The following is an 18,529-nucleotide window of genomic DNA, read 5'->3' as shown; positions in this document are numbered from 1 at the left end:
AACAGTGAGGTGATAGTTCATTGTGGTTTTCATTTGCATTCTCTGATTATTAATGATGTTGAGCACATTTTCATATACCTGTTGGCCAGTTGTGTGTTTTCCTTCTACAAATGCCTATTCAAGTCCTTTGCCTATTTGTTAACCAGACTATTTATTTATTTGCTATTGAGCTGTGTGAGTTCTTTATATATTTTGGATATTAACTCATTATTAGATACATGGTTCGCAAATAGCTTCTCCCAAACCATAGCCTGCCTTTTCATTTTGTTGACTGTTGGCTGTGCAGAAGCTTTTAGTTTCCAGCCTGCTCACTTGCCCTATATATTTCAGCTTCCTAGACCCCCACATTGTGTGAATGTGTGAGCCAATTGCTTAAACTGTATCATATATATAATTCATAAATCAATACTACATGATAGTAAATATATATTTATGATATATAATATTACACACACACACACACACACAATATCCTATTGTTTTAGTTTCTCCTTCTCTGAGGAACCCAGCCTGATACCGAAACCCAGCCTGATACCGATACCCAGCTGAGCGAGTGTGTTTGCTGATCTTGACCTCTGGAAGCCAGTGCTTTAAACCATGAGAATGAAAAATTGTGAGGCACTATGTGGATGCTGGGAGAAGTATGTGAGATGGAAAAGTTGTTTCATGGCATCCAAGAAGTGAATGACCCTCAAGGTGTAGCAGAGGAATTTGTAGGAGAGAGGGATGACTGACGTCTTCGGATAGCCCTCCATCCATCCCAGTTAGCATGGAGGGATTTTAGGCAGGTCATACAGAAACTGGGTAATGATGGCAGGTGTGGAGGAACAGAATGTACCACTGAATGGGAGGTCCGGGGGAAACATGTGGCGGAAATATTCTCCCGTGCCACGTGATCTGCCAAAATTGAACATGGGGAGTTTAGGAGGGGCGACATGTCAGTTTGGGAACTATCTTTAGGGGTGCTAACCCAAATCTCCCTTTCTCCAACTAGAGCACCCTGCCTTCCTCATTAGATGTCACCCCCCCCCGCCCCCGACTTCATCCGCCATGTCCTGATGGTGCTTTGTGACGTATAAGGCCTGCGTTCCCACCCAGGGCTACCATTGGCTGGGTAGTGGAGTGTTGACCAATCACAGCTCAGGGGCGTGATTGTCTCGTCCTGGGATCGCGAGAGGGGTATATACAGGGAGGCCAGACAGCCTGGAGTTAGTCGACCGTTGTGAGACGTTGAGCTGCGGAAGATGAGTCCAAAGCCGAGAGCCTCGGGACCTCCGGCCAAGGCCGAAGAGGCAGGAAAGAGGAAGGCCTCCTCTCAGCTGAGCCCCAGTGGCCCGAAGAAGAAGGTGAGTGACCCTCCCAAGCTCCTCCTCGTCTTCCCCTCGCCTCCTTCCTCACAAGAAGCCTCTCCTGTCCTCACTTGGCACAACCCCCCAACCCGGTCCCCACCGCTTCTGAGGACACGTCCCTGTTCCCAGCCTCCTCCATCCTCGTCCCTAAACCACAGCCCTTCTGTGATCGTCCCTGTTGTCCTTCCAGACTGCCAAGGTGGCCAAGAAGGGAAAAGCGGTTCGTAGAGGGAGACGCGGGAAGAAAGGGGCTGCGACAAAGATGGCGGCCGTGACGGCACCTGAGGCGGAGAGCGGGCCAGCGGCACCCGGCCCCAGCGACCAGCCCAGCCGGGAGCTCCCTCAGCACGAGCTGCCGCCGGAGGAGCCAGTGAGCGAGGGGAGCCAGCACCACCCCCTGAGTCAGGAGACCCAGCTGGGGGAACCACTGAGTCAGGCGAGTGAGGTGGAAGAACCACTGACTGTGTGGATGGCCAGCTACTACCCTATCTCCGAGAGCCGCGACTAAGTTCAGGCCCAGCCGCCAGACCTCAGAGATCTCACCAGCGGGGTGCTTGCCATACTGTTGATAATAAAATGAATGTGTTGCAAATTGATCTGAGTGACTCCGTGTTCTCTGATGGTGGGGAGGGAGGGAGGGAGGGAGGAAGAGGAGGTGTGTGGGGAGGGAGGGAGGGAGGAAGAGGTGGTGTGTGGGGAGGGAGGGAGGGAGGAAGAGGTGGTGTGTGGGGAGGGAGGGAGGAAGAGATGGTGTGTGGGGAGGGAGGGAGGGAGGAAGAGGTGGTGTGTGGGGAGGGAGGGAGGAAGAGGAGGTGTGTGGGGTGGGAGGGAGGAAGAGGAGGTGTGTGGGGAGGGAGGGAGGAAGAGGTGGTGTGTGGGGAGGGAGGGAGGAAGAGGTGGTGTGTGGGGAGGGAGGGAGGGAGGAAGAGGTGGTGTGTGGGGAGGGAGGGAGGGAGGAAGAGGAGGTGTGTGGGGAGGGAGGGAGGAAGAGGTGGTGTGTGGGGAGGGAGGGAGGGAGGAACAGGTGGTGTGTGGGGAGGGAGGGAGGAAAAGGAGGTGTGTGGGGAGGGAGGGAGGAAGAGGAGGTGTGTGGGTAGGGAGGGAGGAAGAGGAGGTGTGTGGGGAAGGAGGGAGGAAGAGGAGGTGTGTGGGGAGGGAGGGAGGAAGAGGAGGTGTGTGGGTAGGGAGGGAGGGAAGAGGAGGTGGTGTGTGGGGAGGGAGGGAGGGAGGAAGAGGTGGTGTGTGGGGAGTGAGGGAAGGAGGAAGAGGAGGTGTGTGGGGAGGGAGGGAGGAAGGAAGAGGTGGTGTGTGGGGAGGGAGGGAGGAAGAGGTGGTGTGTGGGGAGGGAGGGAGGAAGAGGTGGTGTGTGGGGAGGGAGGGAGGAAGAGGTGGTGTGTGGGGAGGGAGGGAAGTGGGGTCCAGCGGGGTTGAGGTCACAGGGACAGGTCACAGTTAGCCAGACAGGAGGATAAGGATTGCATCATGGCTGAGCACTGGAGACAAATTTCCCCTTCACAGGATGACTCCGCTTCTTATACGGTTTGTTTCTTCATGCAATCTTGCTAGCACATACACCAGGTACCAAGAACTGGATTCTACCTACTTAGGTTTCACTGTCAAAATACCTTTTCGGTTATAGAAACCGATGGAAGAATCGTTTCCATCTCTTTCCTTTCAGCGTCCCCTCCCTACAATCTAATATAATTAAGAAGAAAAATTCAAAGTAGAGAAAAATCTATCTACTTGAAAAAAGCCTTTTTATTTTTGCAACTGAGGAGACAGAAAGTACATTTCATATTTCCATACATTAGAAATACACAGGTCCTTTCTATATACAGAATTTACTGTATACAAATATACAGAAACATATGTAAATAAAATGTAATATACAACTATATTTACTATATACAAACCTATATAGATTGTATACATTTATATATAAATATATAAATACAAATATAGAAATATGGATTATATATTTACATATAATATAAATATAAATATATAGATATAGATTATATATATATCTTAGAAATACACAGGTGTTTTCTATATATACTAGAACCTACTATATATGTATATATTAATGTATGTGTTTTTATATAATTCGTAGATTAAATATAGAAATATTTACATATATATTTTATGTATAAATACACATATAAAACATATTTATATATTATATATAATCATTTATTTTAGAGGGTAAGACGTTAATATTGTTCAAGCATGGGTCTCAGGCAAAAGGAGAAAGGAAATTATTTTAAGAAGAAATGAGTACAAAGATAAATATACAATATATAAAATATATATTCTATATGTGGTCATTTATTTTAGAAGGTAAGCTGTTGATATTGTTGAAGCATGCTTCTCAGGCAAAAGGAGAAAGGAAATTATCATTTTAAGAAGAATAAAGTACAAAATTATCACGATTTAATTTCCAGTTGTTAATAATTACGCAGACAGAATAACTCATGTCCTTTAATCTTACAATGAATAGCACGTTAAACTTTTATGTGATTCTGAAAATATGAATTTCCATATAATAAGGGTTTGAGATGTAAAGCACTAACTTTATAGGCAGTTTTCACTTGTTACATACATTGTTCTTATACCTTTAAAGATGTTAAAATTAATGGTGGCTTTGAAGAGATGGTAGCATCATTTGAGAAACAACAAATGAGTTCTGTTTCATCCTTTCCTTGGTGTGGTCAGGGCTTCACTTCATTAGCTTAGGAAGGGATTTCAGAGCTTTTCATGTTGAACTTGTAGCTGCCTCCTATGGAATCCTACGAAATCTAGGCCACTATACCACAGAAACAGGGCGTTGCCCCATGTCCTGAACACCATCATTTTGTGGTATATTTCTTTTGTATTTCTTATATGGAAATACCATATAAGAATGAGCATGCTTGGTATAACTCAAAGCCTGTTTATTTGCAAGGCTGTATTGACCCTGAACGATAAATATTTGTATGTTACGGATGGGAAACAAGTCCGCATGAAAAGCTCCTGCTGTCTTTTAGGAAAGCGTATTGGCTGTGGTTGTATATCTCTTTCCAAAGGGAAATTGGTGAACTCTCTGCTATAGTTTTTTCCATAATGACAGCATAAAAACTGAAATAAATTTATCTTGTCAGTGGCCACTTTTGGGGTTGGTGTATATTAGGGAGCACTTCTGCAGTGTGTTTCAAAATTACATTCAAGGATTAATTTCATGCACCTTATTTTAATGCCATATTTCCATTCAAGCTCTGCATGTCACAACAGTCTGTGATGATTCTTTTGGCATTGAAATAATTATCCATGGCACTTAAACCGTGTTTCTTTCATCATTTCATGGCAGTAGGAGCTTCAACTGCTATTTGTTGGGAACCCATCCTGACTAGCTCTTTCACTAGGGCTTCATGTTTTATTGTGATGATTGGCAGACTTGTGTTTCAGACATTTTCAGATTTGGAAAGTTACTATGATTTTGAAATTATAGATGCAAAAATGTCATTGAATTTACTTTCACAAACTTTTAATTCATTATAGACAATAAGAGGTTTAATCAGAAATCAGGCCAGGTGCGGTGGGTCACGCCTGTAATCCCAGCACTTTGGGAGGCCAACGCAGGCAGATCACTTGAGGTCAGGAGCTTGAAAGCAGCCTGCCTAACATGGTGAAACACTGTCTTTACTAAAAATACAAAAATTAGCCAGGCGTGGTGGTGTGCACCTGTAATCCCAGTTACTTGGGAGGCTGAGGCAAGAGAATTGCTTGAGCCCTGGAGGTGGAGGTTGCAGTGAGCAGAGATTGCAAGACTGCACCCACTGCACTCCAGCCTGGGTGACAGAGCAAGACTCCATCTCAAAAAAAAAAAAAAAAATCAATAATTTAAGTAAGCTTTTAATTTGTTGGAGCATTCACAAATACTACATCTTCATTTAAGTCTCTCTTTATTCTACATGTTATACACACAGTTAAACTAGTTAATAAGAGTGTTAAATACTTTCCCTCCTTCTCCAACTACCCACAATCTCAGGCTTAAAATAAACAGTGGAATGAGTAAAGACCCAAAATAATATAACAGCAAAGGTGCAGTTGACTTTTGTAATCAAATGATAAATATCAAAGCTTCCTAGCATTATAGGCAAATCTTCCTGTGTCCCTAAAGGGAGGATCCCCTTGACAACAGTCATGAACAACAGGTGATCTTGAGATTTTCAGCTGTCAAAGACGGTGGGAGAATTTGAAAACACCTTGTACATATTAAAGAGCTAAGCATGAGATGATGCATACATACATATGTCTCTGTCTCATTAGACCGCAGGAAATAGGACACATGGCAGGAAGGCTCACTTCGATTCCCCTTGACCATGCAGCTTCCTCTGCTCCTGACTCCTAAGAACTTTCTGACCTATTGGTCATTCCCAGCTTCAGATCCCCACGCATACAGATTGTTTTTGGCTCCACGTCAGTGATACACAGGACAGAGGATTGCTCTCAAAAAACACTCCGGAATTGAAAAATGACAGGAGAAGCTCAACGCGATGGCTGGGTACCAGAGGGAAGGCCTTCCGCTGTTTTGAACACTGATGCTAAGCTCTAGAATAACTGCAGCTGCAGCCTGTTGGACCTGGGCATGTGTCAGGCAGGGTGTGAAATGCTCTCCATGCACGACCTCATTTCTCCCTCACATTACCCCTATGGATTAATCGGGGCTCTAGAGAGACGCTACCAACAGGTTATCAGCAAAGACAGATGAGAGGGGATTTATTAGGGGAATTAGAGGGTGAAAAGTCTCAGGACAAGCTGTCTGCAAGCTGGAGCCCCTGGGATGCCAGGAGTGTGACTCAGTCCACACCCAAAAACCTCAGAACCAGGGAAGTGGATGGTGTAATTCTCAGTATAAAAAGAGCCTGAAGTTCTGATGTCCAAGGGCAGGAAAAGAAGAGTCTCAGCTCCAGGAGAGAAAGGGAGGAAAGTGCCTTTCCTCTGCCCTGTTTCTTCTATCTGGGCCCTCAGAGAATTGAATGGGGCCTGTCTCTATTGAAGACATCTTCCCCACTCTGTCCACCAGCTCACGCCAATCTTCCCAAGAATACCTGTGCAGGCTCACCTAGAAACAATGCTTTACCAATTCCTGACGTATTCCTTAAGGCAGTCACGTTGACACCTGAAATTAACCATCACACCCTGTAAAATGAGTAGTGTCCCCACTGGACAAATGAGACAGACAGTTTGAGTAACTTTCTTATACTGCTTATAGGTTATAGAGTCAGGATTAAAACTCAGGTCTGCAAAGATCAAATTCTAAACTCCACCCTCTTAAGGACTGCTGCTCAACACTGTGGAAGCAGTACTGTATTAGACACTGTACAAGGATTGAAGAGGCATTCGAGACACATCCCCTGCTTTAGGGACCACATCCTAGCTCGCATTCATGACAGGAGTCATGTTTCTGTGACTCTACTATAGACCCCGGAACCAAGTGTGAATTGGTACGCTTTAGGTGTGCATAAGCTCTGCAGAAATCCTAAGAAAGAGCCAGATAATTATAGGCTCAATTCATATAGGCAAGTTTTTACGAAAATAGCTTTTAGCCAATTCCTGAAAGAAAATATTTTTACTGGCAGAAAAATGTTCTGCTGGAGAATAACTAGTTGAAGGGCTTTGGGGGGAGGGGCCCTGGACATATGTACACACAAGTGGGGGAAAAAGACACACAGAATAGAAACAGAATTGAGGACCCTTCAGGGAGAGAAGTAAGGAAAAGTGCTAGCCCAGCAAGCTGATAAAAATATATCTGCCCTGTATTTAAAGTTAATTCCATCTCTTGATGTTTTTTTCATATTATTCATTTTATTATATTTGTTAGTATAGTATTATCCACCTTATTGTCCCATATATTATGGCATTTCCCCCTATATGTGAATATATTACCACATAGAAGGAAATGACCTCATTTTCCTAATACATAATTAGACACATGAGTTTATTCGTTTACAAGCAAAAATGTGTCTCCTCCATTAAGTATTAAAACAAAGAAAACCATAAAATATTCCAGAGTCGAATCTTGGAGCTCAATACTCAGAAATGTTGCTAATTTGCACATTTTATATGGTACTGAAGACTCCCACATTAAGGAGTGCTTTTGTGTCTGTTTGGTTGGAGACCTCAATGTTTTGATGAAAGTTCATTCCTAGGAGGCCACTGTCATCAAATCAACTTTGCATAAGAAAACTTATGAAAACACAAACCATTCTGTCCTCACAACTTTAGTCCACAACACTGGCAAATGGAGTCAAAACTGCATGCTCATAGTTTATCACCACAAACTATGAAGCTACTAGAAGAAAACTATGGGGAAATGCTTGAGGACACTGGTCTGGACAAAGACTTTTTGAGTAAGATGTCCAAAGCACAGGCAGTAAAAACAAAGCAGACAAATGGAATAACATGAAGCTCAAAAGCTTCTGCATGGTATAATAAACTTTCAATGAAGAGACAACCTAAAGAATGGAAGAAAATAATTGCAAACTATACATTTAATGAGAGATTAATAACCAGAATATATATATGTGTGTGTGTGTGTGTGTGTGTGTGTGTGTGTGTGTGTATAGAGAGAGAGAGAGAGAGACAGCTCAAGCAACTCAGAATAATAATAATAATAATTATTATTATTATTATTATTGCGTGTAGACAAATGAATCAGGCTCTGTGGCTCCGGGGAACTGGAAATCTTCACACAAAGGCAGAGAAAGCCCTTCCAGAATATTTCTACACTATTTCCTACACTAATCACTCAAGAACCATTTCCAAAAGCAATAAAGTATATCTGGCCAACCCATGATCAGCACCAAAGCTTGCAGAATTTTGACTTTGCCTTTTTGGTACTGGCCTTTCATTTTTAAAAATAATTGTTTTGTCCTTTTGCTTCAGACATGTATAAAACAAACAGAAAACATTATTTAGGAATGACTGACTCTATATTACTGAATCAATTATTAAATCTTGCTGAATGATTGATCTTGGCAAATAGAGATGTAACTACTTCTTGATGCCAACTGTAATTCAAATCTCTTCTCAGTAAAGAATTAATGAAATGCTTAGCCGGGCATGGCCAATGGAATTAGAATTAGCCCAGTCTTGCCGTAACTTTCTGCTTCCTTACTGTCCTGAGTTTCGGTGGGCAATAGATTCATTTTTGTAGATTTCTACAGAAACATCTGCAACACTGTCTTTTTGCATTCATAACTTAAGGCTTTCATAATTATTGCAGAAGTTTCTCAGTCTCTCCATGTGAAATTTCTCTTAGCTATTGGATTTTAGATATTTCACAGTTCCTTTTGTGCCTCTAAACACAACAGGCCCAATTCTGCTACTTAAAGTGGTTTCATGTTCCAGTTGCCTGCTCAGAATATGTCTGTTTAATCCCCCTTCTATGGTGATTGATCTGTTTACACTATACTCTCCTAGACTGGGGAAGTTTCAAAGTTGAATCTAGCTTTTTAGGATGTAGACAGCTGCCAAATTCATGGCAAAAATGACATGCTACCTTAAAATATCTATTCAGGCTGGGCACGGTGGCTCACGCCTGCAATCCCAGCACTTTGGGAGGCCGGGACAGGTGGATCACCTGAGGTCAGGAGTTCAAGACCAGGCTGGCCAACATGGCAAAACTCCATCTCTACTAATACAAAAATTAGCTGGGCATGGTGGTGCGTGCCTGTAGTCCCAGCTACTCGGGAGGCTGAGGCAGGAGAATCCCTTGAACCCGGCAGGCAGAGGTTATAGTGAGCCAAGATCGCACCACTGCACTCCAGCCTGGTGACAGAGCAAGACTCTGTCTCAAAAAAAAAAAAAAAAAAAAAAGTCTATCCAAAGGTACCAAAGGTACTTGCTGTATGAGGCATCATAACTTCCTGTGAAAATGAAAGCTATGCACTTTTTCAATTAAAAACAACAGTGCACATAGATATACATACACTCCTGAGCATGCATCAGGTGTGCCGCACACATTCACACACACGCCTCCTCCCCCCCAGACACACATTATCTTAGAGTGTGCCTTGGCATCCTTCTTCACATAGACATATGACATTGTTGAAGAGACCCAGCTCTGTGTGGTCAGTCTGTGTGCCCAGCATCACCTTTGTCCCTCCACAGCTATGTGCCCACTTTGTGTGGTCTTTATATTTTTCTGAAGAAGAGTCAGGTTACTCATTCACTTTATTTGTGTACACACTTCAAAAAATATATATTATAACATTTCTATAATATCCAATAAAAGGATGAAATTAGAGGATGTAACTTCTGACCCAAAAAAGGACAAAATAAAATGGTAATAATCAAGCTAAAATAAAACAAACACAAACAAGATAGAATAAAAGTGATATGAAAAGCAAGTATACTAACAGAAAGTACAATATAAGATGACAGAAATGAGTCCATAAACACAATGGATACAAACAGATTAAACTCTATAATGAAAAGATGAAGACACAAAAGGTTTGAAAAGAAAAAGATGGAAAACAAAATACCAAACATGTATCAATCCAAGGAAAAAGGCTTAATTGTATCAACATCAGATAAATTAAATATTAATGCAAAAGTCATTCTTATTGGTAAAACAGTTATCCCTATGGGAAAATCTGTTAAGTTCTCAGATAGCTATAACAATTTAAATCTATATGCATCTAATTAAATGGCATTTATATATAATATACATAAAAGAAAAATTAACAGAATGAAAATAGAAATGAACAAATCCACCATTATACTGGGATAATTCAGCATATTCTCACCAGCTGTGAGAATGGTCTATGACTGGCATAGAGATCAAACTAATATAAATATAAAAGATTTAATAGTTTAATAAGCTCCTTGTAATGGACATATATAGAAAACTACATGAAATAATTGGAGAACACGTTCTTTTCAAGCGTTCCAGAAAATTTTCTAAAACTTGGTTACCCACTTGACATAAAGTATGTCTTCTCAAATTTCAAAGAATCTGAAATTTTCTAACTATAATACAAAAATTAAAAAGTTAATGCCTAAAGAAAACCTTCAATGGCCCTGTATATTTAAAAACGTAAAAAGACACACAAAGATCACTATGAGTTAAAAGAAAAATCATAATAAAAATAAAACTGTGTCTAGGAGAGTTTGATAATAATAACAAACTCCCTTTACTCCATTCATAATTTAAGGCTTTTATAATTATTGCAGAAGTTGACAAAGTACATATTTAAAAGAAAAATTTTACCTTTAATTTTTATGCATGGATCTTATTTGGGCCATAAGCCAAGCACATGAATATGTGTGTGTGTCTGTGTGTGTGTGTGTGTGTGTGTGTGTGTGTGTGTGTGTGTGTGCATCTGTATATATACAAGATATTCTACTCTGGGGCAGGCAGAAATGTCTAGGAGTTGGGATGAAATGGAATTGGCCATGAGTTGATGACTGCAGAAGCTTGGAGAAGGTCTGTAGCTGTTTCTTGGACCATTCTCTCCCTCTCATCCTTCACCCCAACGAGTCCTGTATCTAGTCCCATATAACAACACCACACACTGAGACAAATATTTTTGTCAGCTTCTTACCTACACGTTGAGATGACTTTATACATTTACAAGAAACAAGTAAAGGCATATATGTATTTTCCCTTGTTCACATAATATATAGTATATCGTACACGTCCATTTACAACCCACTTTTTTCACCTAACATCATATCTCAGAAAGTCTTCCTTATCATTTGATTGTAGTGGCATTCCCACCATTTGGACACACAGTATTTTATTGAATCCTTCCTCTCCTGAGGAACATCTAGGGTGTTTGTAACTCTGTGCGAAGGCTAGGGCTGCCGTGAACAAAACTGTGCATCCGCCACGTCATCCATGGGCAAGTGTCTCTGCAGGAAACATTCTCAAAAATGGAACAGCTGGGAGAGCTGGGTCCCATATCTCATCATTAATACATTTTATTACTGGTGGATATTACCAAATATTTCTCCTCGGGGATTGTACCAATTTGTACTTGTACCAGAAGTGTGCAGGAGTTATTTGCAATACTTTAATAACCCAGTGCCTTTGCCTCCTTTGCCTGGAATATGCATCCTACCTTCATCAGATGCCATCCTCTGGGAGATGATTTAAGAGGGATGCCTTCCATGACAATACCTCCTGGGCTGCACTAGGAGACAGACACGTGCCCCTAGGGGTCCCGCAAATGCATGTCTCACAACACTTCTCACACTGCATTGTGATTGCCAGGGTTCTTCATTTTCTCAAGCTCCAGAATACCAGTTCTGTCTTATTTGTCTTCTTTCACCTGTACTTCCTACCATGCCAGACCCACAGGAAGCTATTGGAGTGTTTGTAACATGAATCTTTAAAAATGGGCTGAGGTCTCTATGGATTACATATACTTCCTAAATCAATTTCCAAATACAAAAAAAAAAATTCAAGCAAGAAATAAAAAGCACATATTTTAAAAGAGCATTACAGTGTGGAGATTCCTTGGAGAACTAAAAGTAGAACTACCATTTGATCGAGCAATCCCACTACTGGGTATCTACCCAGAGAAAAAGAAATCATTATACGAAAAAGATACTTGCACACCCATGTTTATAGCAGCACAATTCGCAATTGCAAAAACATGGAACCAACCCTAATGCCCATCAATCAACGAGTAGATAAAGAAACTGTGGTATATATACACAATGGAAAACTACTCAGCTATAGAAAGGAATGAATTAATGGCGTTTGCAACAACCTGGATGAGACTGCAGACTATTATTCTAAGTGAAGTAACTCAGGAATGGAAAACCAAACATCACATGTTCTCACTTGTAAGTGGGAACTAAGCTATGAGGATACGAAGGCATAAGAGTGATACAATGGACTTTGGGGACTTAGGGGGAAAGGGTGAAAAGAGGGTGAGGGATAAAAGACTACAAATAGGGTTCAGTGTATACTGCTCGGGTGATGGGTGCACCAAAATCTCAAAATCTCAAAAAAGTAAAGAACTTTCTTGTGTTACCAAATACCATGTGACCAAACACTACCTGCTCCCCAATAACCTATAGAAATAAAAAAATTAAAATAAATGTAACAAAAAAGCATTACAAAATCAAATTCAGAAAAAGAGATATGAACATAAAAATGACCCCAAAATAGCAACTTTCAAATTTTGAACACAAATAAGGATGGAGCTATTTTGTTTGTTTAAGTGCCTATAGAAATTGTATTATAACCAAACAGGCTTTTGTAGTCATTTGTAGAAAAATAAGTACAACATAAAGTGAATACAGTAATAAAGGAAGTTGTATATCTGTTATAAATAAACATATACATTTTTCATATATGTCTATAGGGCAATGTCCATCATTCTGGAGAAGTCGTATGGAGCTGTTTAGTACATTTTAACTAATGTTCCTTAAAAAAAAAAAAAGAGGCTGGGCGCGGTGGCTCACGCCTGTAATCCCAGCACTTTGGGAGGCCGAGGCGGGTGGATCACGAGGTCAGGAGATCGAGACCATCCTGGCTAACACGGTGAAACTCTGTCTCTACTAAAAATACAAAAAATTAGCTGGGCGTGGTGGCGGGCGCCTGTAGTCCCAACTACTTGGGAGGCTGAGGCAGGAGAATGGCGTGAACCTGGGAGGCGGAGCTTGCAGTGAGTCGAGATTGCACCACTGCACTCCAGCCTGGGTGACAGAGCAAGACTCCATCTCAAAAAAAAAAAAAAAAAAATTTCTCCTAAGTTCAGACACTGCTTCATTGATTAATTCATTTGTTAATCCATCCACTCACTCAATATCTCCGCAAATATTTATGGTGGCCTTTTTTTTTTTTTTTTTTTTTTTTTTTTTTGTAAAGGACTATGCTGGGCCAACATGGTGGCTCATTCCTTGTAGTCCCAGCAATTTGGGAGGCCAAGTGGGAGAATCACTGGAGCCAGGAGTTGGAAACTAGCCTGGGCAACATAGTGAGATCATGTCTCTACTAAAAATAATAGCTAAATTTCAAAAACATATTTTTAAAAAGGACTATGTTAGTGCTATAAGGTATCCAAAATTTATCTGATAAAAATTCCAGGCTCTGTAAATTTATAGAAGAGGGGAAGATAATTTTCTTTTATCAGTAAATTATATCATTGTACTTAAAATGTTTTTCATTGGCTTTGATTTTAAGAAATGTAAGGAAAACAAAATGGTTTACATTAATCATATATTGTATATATTCATATGCAAATATTTACAATATGTATTTAAATGTATATGTGATATATTATTCAATCTTGTTTGTGGATTTAGAAAAAAAAAAGAGATTGATACATTTTAAGAAAACTTCCCTGTATGAAAAAAATTTCTGGAAACCGTAAGTGTGAGCTATCTACATTAGTGTTTCTGTGTTTGGCAAAACAGTATTACAGCCCAAACAGGAATGGTTGAGGACAGATAACTTGGCCAAATCACCCTGGCTAGAAAAGTGAGGAGATTGCATCAAACTCACTCCGAAAGCCAATCAAAGAATAACTTGAAACCGCTTTCAGTCACTTGGACTTTGCTTCCTGGTCCTTAGTGGCAGCTAATGAGGTTTAGAAATAAGCACATGTATCTGTCTATACTGAAGGGAAGAAAATAAATCCACTATGGCACCAGTTCAAAACACTGCATGAGCAGTCGAGAGAAACAATTTACCAGAACATGCTTAATGGTAAATCAGAAATGACATGTATGAAAACATGGGGCTGCAACTTGAAAATATTGGAAAATGAGTCATCTAAATTTGCAGAACCAATCAGATCCTGGACTGATACACTTTGTAAGTTGCAACTGCTGGATACCATGTAGCTATGTGATCAAGAGCATCTATCTGTAATGATGAATGCTTCATGTTCACACAGCTTTAAATGCCTGCTTTCTGAAATGATCAATCATTTATTAGCTGTAAGGTAAGGGCAATGACGTATACAATCTTCTCCTGTGCTTAGAGATGTTAAAATTCATGTATGGTACTACAAAGATAAGAACATGCAATAAAAGTTCTAAACTATGTAATAAAATCCAAGGTAGGATTTTTGTGGATTATGTGTTAGTAATGATATTTTAAGAGAATATTAACATTTTGTTAAGCAAATATATTAATATATTAATTATTCAATAATTTTAATTATGATTAATTTTATCATAAGCATTTTCTTTTCTATTTACACATAAGACCCTTACAAATTCAAATAATAAAAAAAGATGTTTTTAAACTGTACTCAGGAATAGACAGACATATGTTTTAAATAAAGAGAGTCTATTTCAACACGGCAAAACCCCATCTCTACTAAAAATACAGACATTAGCTGGTCATGGTGACACATGCCTGTGGTCCCAGCTACTCATGAGGCAGAGATGGGAGGATCACTTGAGGCCGGGGGCAGAGTTTGCAGTGAGCTATGATTGCACCACTGCCCTCCAGCCTGGGTGACAGAGCAAGACCCTGTCCCAAAAAATAAAATAAAAATAAAATGAAATAATAAAATAAAAAACAAAGCACATAGGTCAGCTGGATGCAGTGGCTCATGCCTGTAATCCCAGCACTTTGGGAGGCTGAGGCAGGAGGATCACTTGAGGCCAGGAGTTCAAGACCAGCCTGGGCAACGTAGTGAGACCATGTCTTTACAAAACACACAAAAAAATTAGCCAGCATGGTGGCACATGCCTGTATTCCCAGGTATTCGGGAGGCCTGAAGTGAGGGGATCCCTTGAACTACTGTATACAATTTGCAGCCAGGTGGAAGACAGTACAGACTTCAAAGCCTCCATTAACTCAGCGAACCCGTTCCCCAGCCCATGGACACATACACAAAGACTTACACTCACATCATTTGCTTATGGGAGCCAGCGTTTCTCCTTAGGAGTAGCAAGGGATGAGCTTTTTATTGTCACTGTGGCTTTTCAGTTTATGCAAGTCAACACTTTTCAACAAGGGCTGAGACCAGGATGGAATCCACGCTATCTCCCTCTTTATAATGGTGCCATTTAAAAAATTATTTTGTACAGATGAGATCTTGCTATGCTGGCCAGGGTGGTCTCAAACTCCTGGCCTCAAGTGATTCTCCCATCCCCGCCTCCCAAAGCGCTGGGATTATAGGCATGAGCTACTGTGCCCACCTAAAACAATGCCATTTTTAAGATGAGGTGCATTTAAAGAAAGGGTGTATTTGGTAGGCAAAATAAGTACCCTCCAAAGATGTCCAGGAACTCATGCCTGGAACCTGTGAACATGTGAGACGACAAGGCAAGGGAGGAAATGAGTTGGAAGGTGCTATTGACAGGTACCAATCAGCTGACCTGAAGCATGGATATTATCTTGGGTTATCTCTGGGGGAGTCCAGTGGAATCCCAAGGGTCTTTCTAAGTGTAAAAGAGGCAGGAGAAAGGAACCAGAAAGACAGCCACATGACAAGGATCTGACCCCAAAAATGCTGGCTTTTAAGATGGAGAAAGAGGCCATGAGACAAGGAATGGTGGGAGCTTTCAGAGTCTGAAAAACACAAGAAAACAGCTCCTCCCCTACAACCCCCAGAAGGGACATTGCCCCACTGTCATCTTGAATGTTAACCCAAAGGCACTCAGTCCAGACTTTACATGAAACTATAGAACTGCAGGGCAATAAGTGTATGTTTTTACTTTTAATTCCAAACATTTCACTAACTTATTTTAATTGACGAACTTAAATGGTATATACCATCGACACCAGGTTGCTTTGAAATATGTATACATCGTGAAATAGCTACACCGAGCTAGTTGACGATTGCATTACTTCACCTAAGTATAAGTTTCTTTGTGGTGAGAACTCTTAAAATCTACCCTCTTAGCAATCTTTAAAAATACAATATTATCATTAGCTGTTGTCACAGTGTTTTACAATAGAGCTCTTGAACTTACTCCTCCTGTCTAACTGAAATCTTGTACCCTTTGGCCAACATCTCCCCAACCTTCCACCTCCCCCGGCTCCTGGAAACCACATTCTATTCTCTGATTCTGTGAGTTCAACTGTTTTAGATTCCACATAGGAGTGAGATAATGCAGCCAGGATCACTGGCTCATGCCTACAATCCCAGCAATTTGGGAGGCCAAGGCAGGAGGATCACTGGAGGCCAGGAATTTGAGACTGGCCTGGACAATGCAGGGAGGCTTCATCTCTAGAAAGAAAAAACGTGTGTGTGTGTGTGTGTGTGTGTGTGTGTGTGTGTGTGTGTATATATAATTATATAATATATATATTATATATAATATATATTATATAATAATATATACTATATATAATATATAGTATATATGATATATATTATTCTATAATATATATAATATATGTTATATAATATTATATATATTATACATATTATATTATATATTACATATCTTATATCTTATATATCATATATAATATATAATTATATTATATCTTATATATTATATATATTATATTATATAATATATATAATATATATTTATTATACATATTATATTATATATCATATATAATATATATATTATATATTATATACATTATATACAATATATATTATATTATTATATTATATATATTATATTATTCTATATTATATTATATATATTATATTATGTATATGTTATATAGAATATAAATTAATAATAGAATATATATAATATAATATAAAAATCTAATATATAATATAAATATATAATATAATATCAATTATACTTTATTATAATTATATTATATATTCTATATTATATATCATTACATATTATATATAATATATAATATATAATACAAATTATATATATATAAAATATATATTTTTTATATATATATAAAATTTGTATTATTACATATTACATAATTATGCTATACAGATTATATATCTAATATATTAGATATTTATAACGTCTATAGCATAATTATATAATTATGCTATAGATATTATATAATTATGCTATAGATATTATATATAATATATAATATGTTACATTATGTATAATACATAATACATAATATATTACATTATGTATAATATATAATATATGTTACATTATGTATAATATATAATATATCTTACATTATGTATAATATATATCTTACATTATGTATAATAGATAATATATAGCTTACATTATCTATAATAGATAATATATATTATGTATAATAGATAATATATAGCTTACATTATCTATAATAGATAATATATATTATGTATAATAGATAATATATATTATGTATGATAGATAATATATATTGTGTATAATAGATTATATATTATGTATAATGCATAATATATTATATTATGCATTATACATAATATGTTATATTATGCATAATACATATTATATTGTGTATAACATATTATATATTATATTGTGTATAACATATTATATAATATATTGTGTATAACATATTATACAATATATTGTGTATAACATATGTTATACATTATATTGTGTATAACATATGTTATACATTATATTGTGTATAACATATGTTATACATTATATTGTGTATAACATATGTTATACATTATATTGTGTATAACATATGTTATACATTATATTGTGTATAACATATGTTATACATTATATTGTGTATAACATATGTTATACATTATATTGTGTATAACATATGTTATACATTATATTGTGTATAACATATGTTATACATTATATTGTGTATAACATATGTTATACATTATATTGTGTATAATATATGTTATACATTATATTGTGTATAATATATGTTATACATTATATTGTGTATAATATATGTTATACATTATATTGTGTATAATATATGTTATACATTATATTGTGTATAATATATGTTATACATTATATTGTGTATAATATATGTTATACATTATATTGTGTATAATATATGTTATACATTATATTGTGTATAATATATGTTATACATTATATTGTGTATAATATATGTTATACATTATATTGTGTATAATATATGTTATACATTATATTGTGTATAATATATGTTATACATTATATTATGTATAATATATGTTATACATTATATTGTGTATAATATATGTTATACATTATATTGTGTATAATATGTTATACATTATATTGTGTATAATATATATTATATATAAGTTGGATGTGGTGCACACACCTGTGGTACCAGCCACTCTGAAGGC

At 38.0% G+C, this 18,529-nt stretch overlaps 2 protein-coding genes across 2 annotated transcripts in view; one reads left to right on the top strand and one right to left on the bottom strand.

The window, feature by feature from the left end:
- LOC117978598 (variable charge X-linked-like) overlaps positions 1 to 18,529 on the bottom strand; it is a 657,335-nt gene that overhangs the window by 343,005 nt on the left and 295,801 nt on the right. The window lies entirely within an intron of this gene.
- Positions 1,103 to 1,942, top strand: LOC117978241 (variable charge X-linked-like). The gene is made up of 2 exons (NM_001427536.1): positions 1,103 to 1,346; positions 1,540 to 1,942. The coding sequence occupies exons 1-2, from the start codon at positions 1,245 to 1,247 to the stop codon at positions 1,855 to 1,857; spliced, it is 420 nt and encodes a 139-aa protein (NP_001414465.1). The 5' UTR covers positions 1,103 to 1,244; the 3' UTR covers positions 1,858 to 1,942.

The sequence above is a fragment of the Pan paniscus genome, chromosome X (assembly GCF_029289425.2).
Source record: "Pan paniscus chromosome X, NHGRI_mPanPan1-v2.0_pri, whole genome shotgun sequence".
NCBI classification, from domain to species: Eukaryota; Metazoa; Chordata; class Mammalia; order Primates; family Hominidae; genus Pan; species Pan paniscus.
This window is presented reverse-complemented; position numbering and strand designations above follow the sequence as displayed.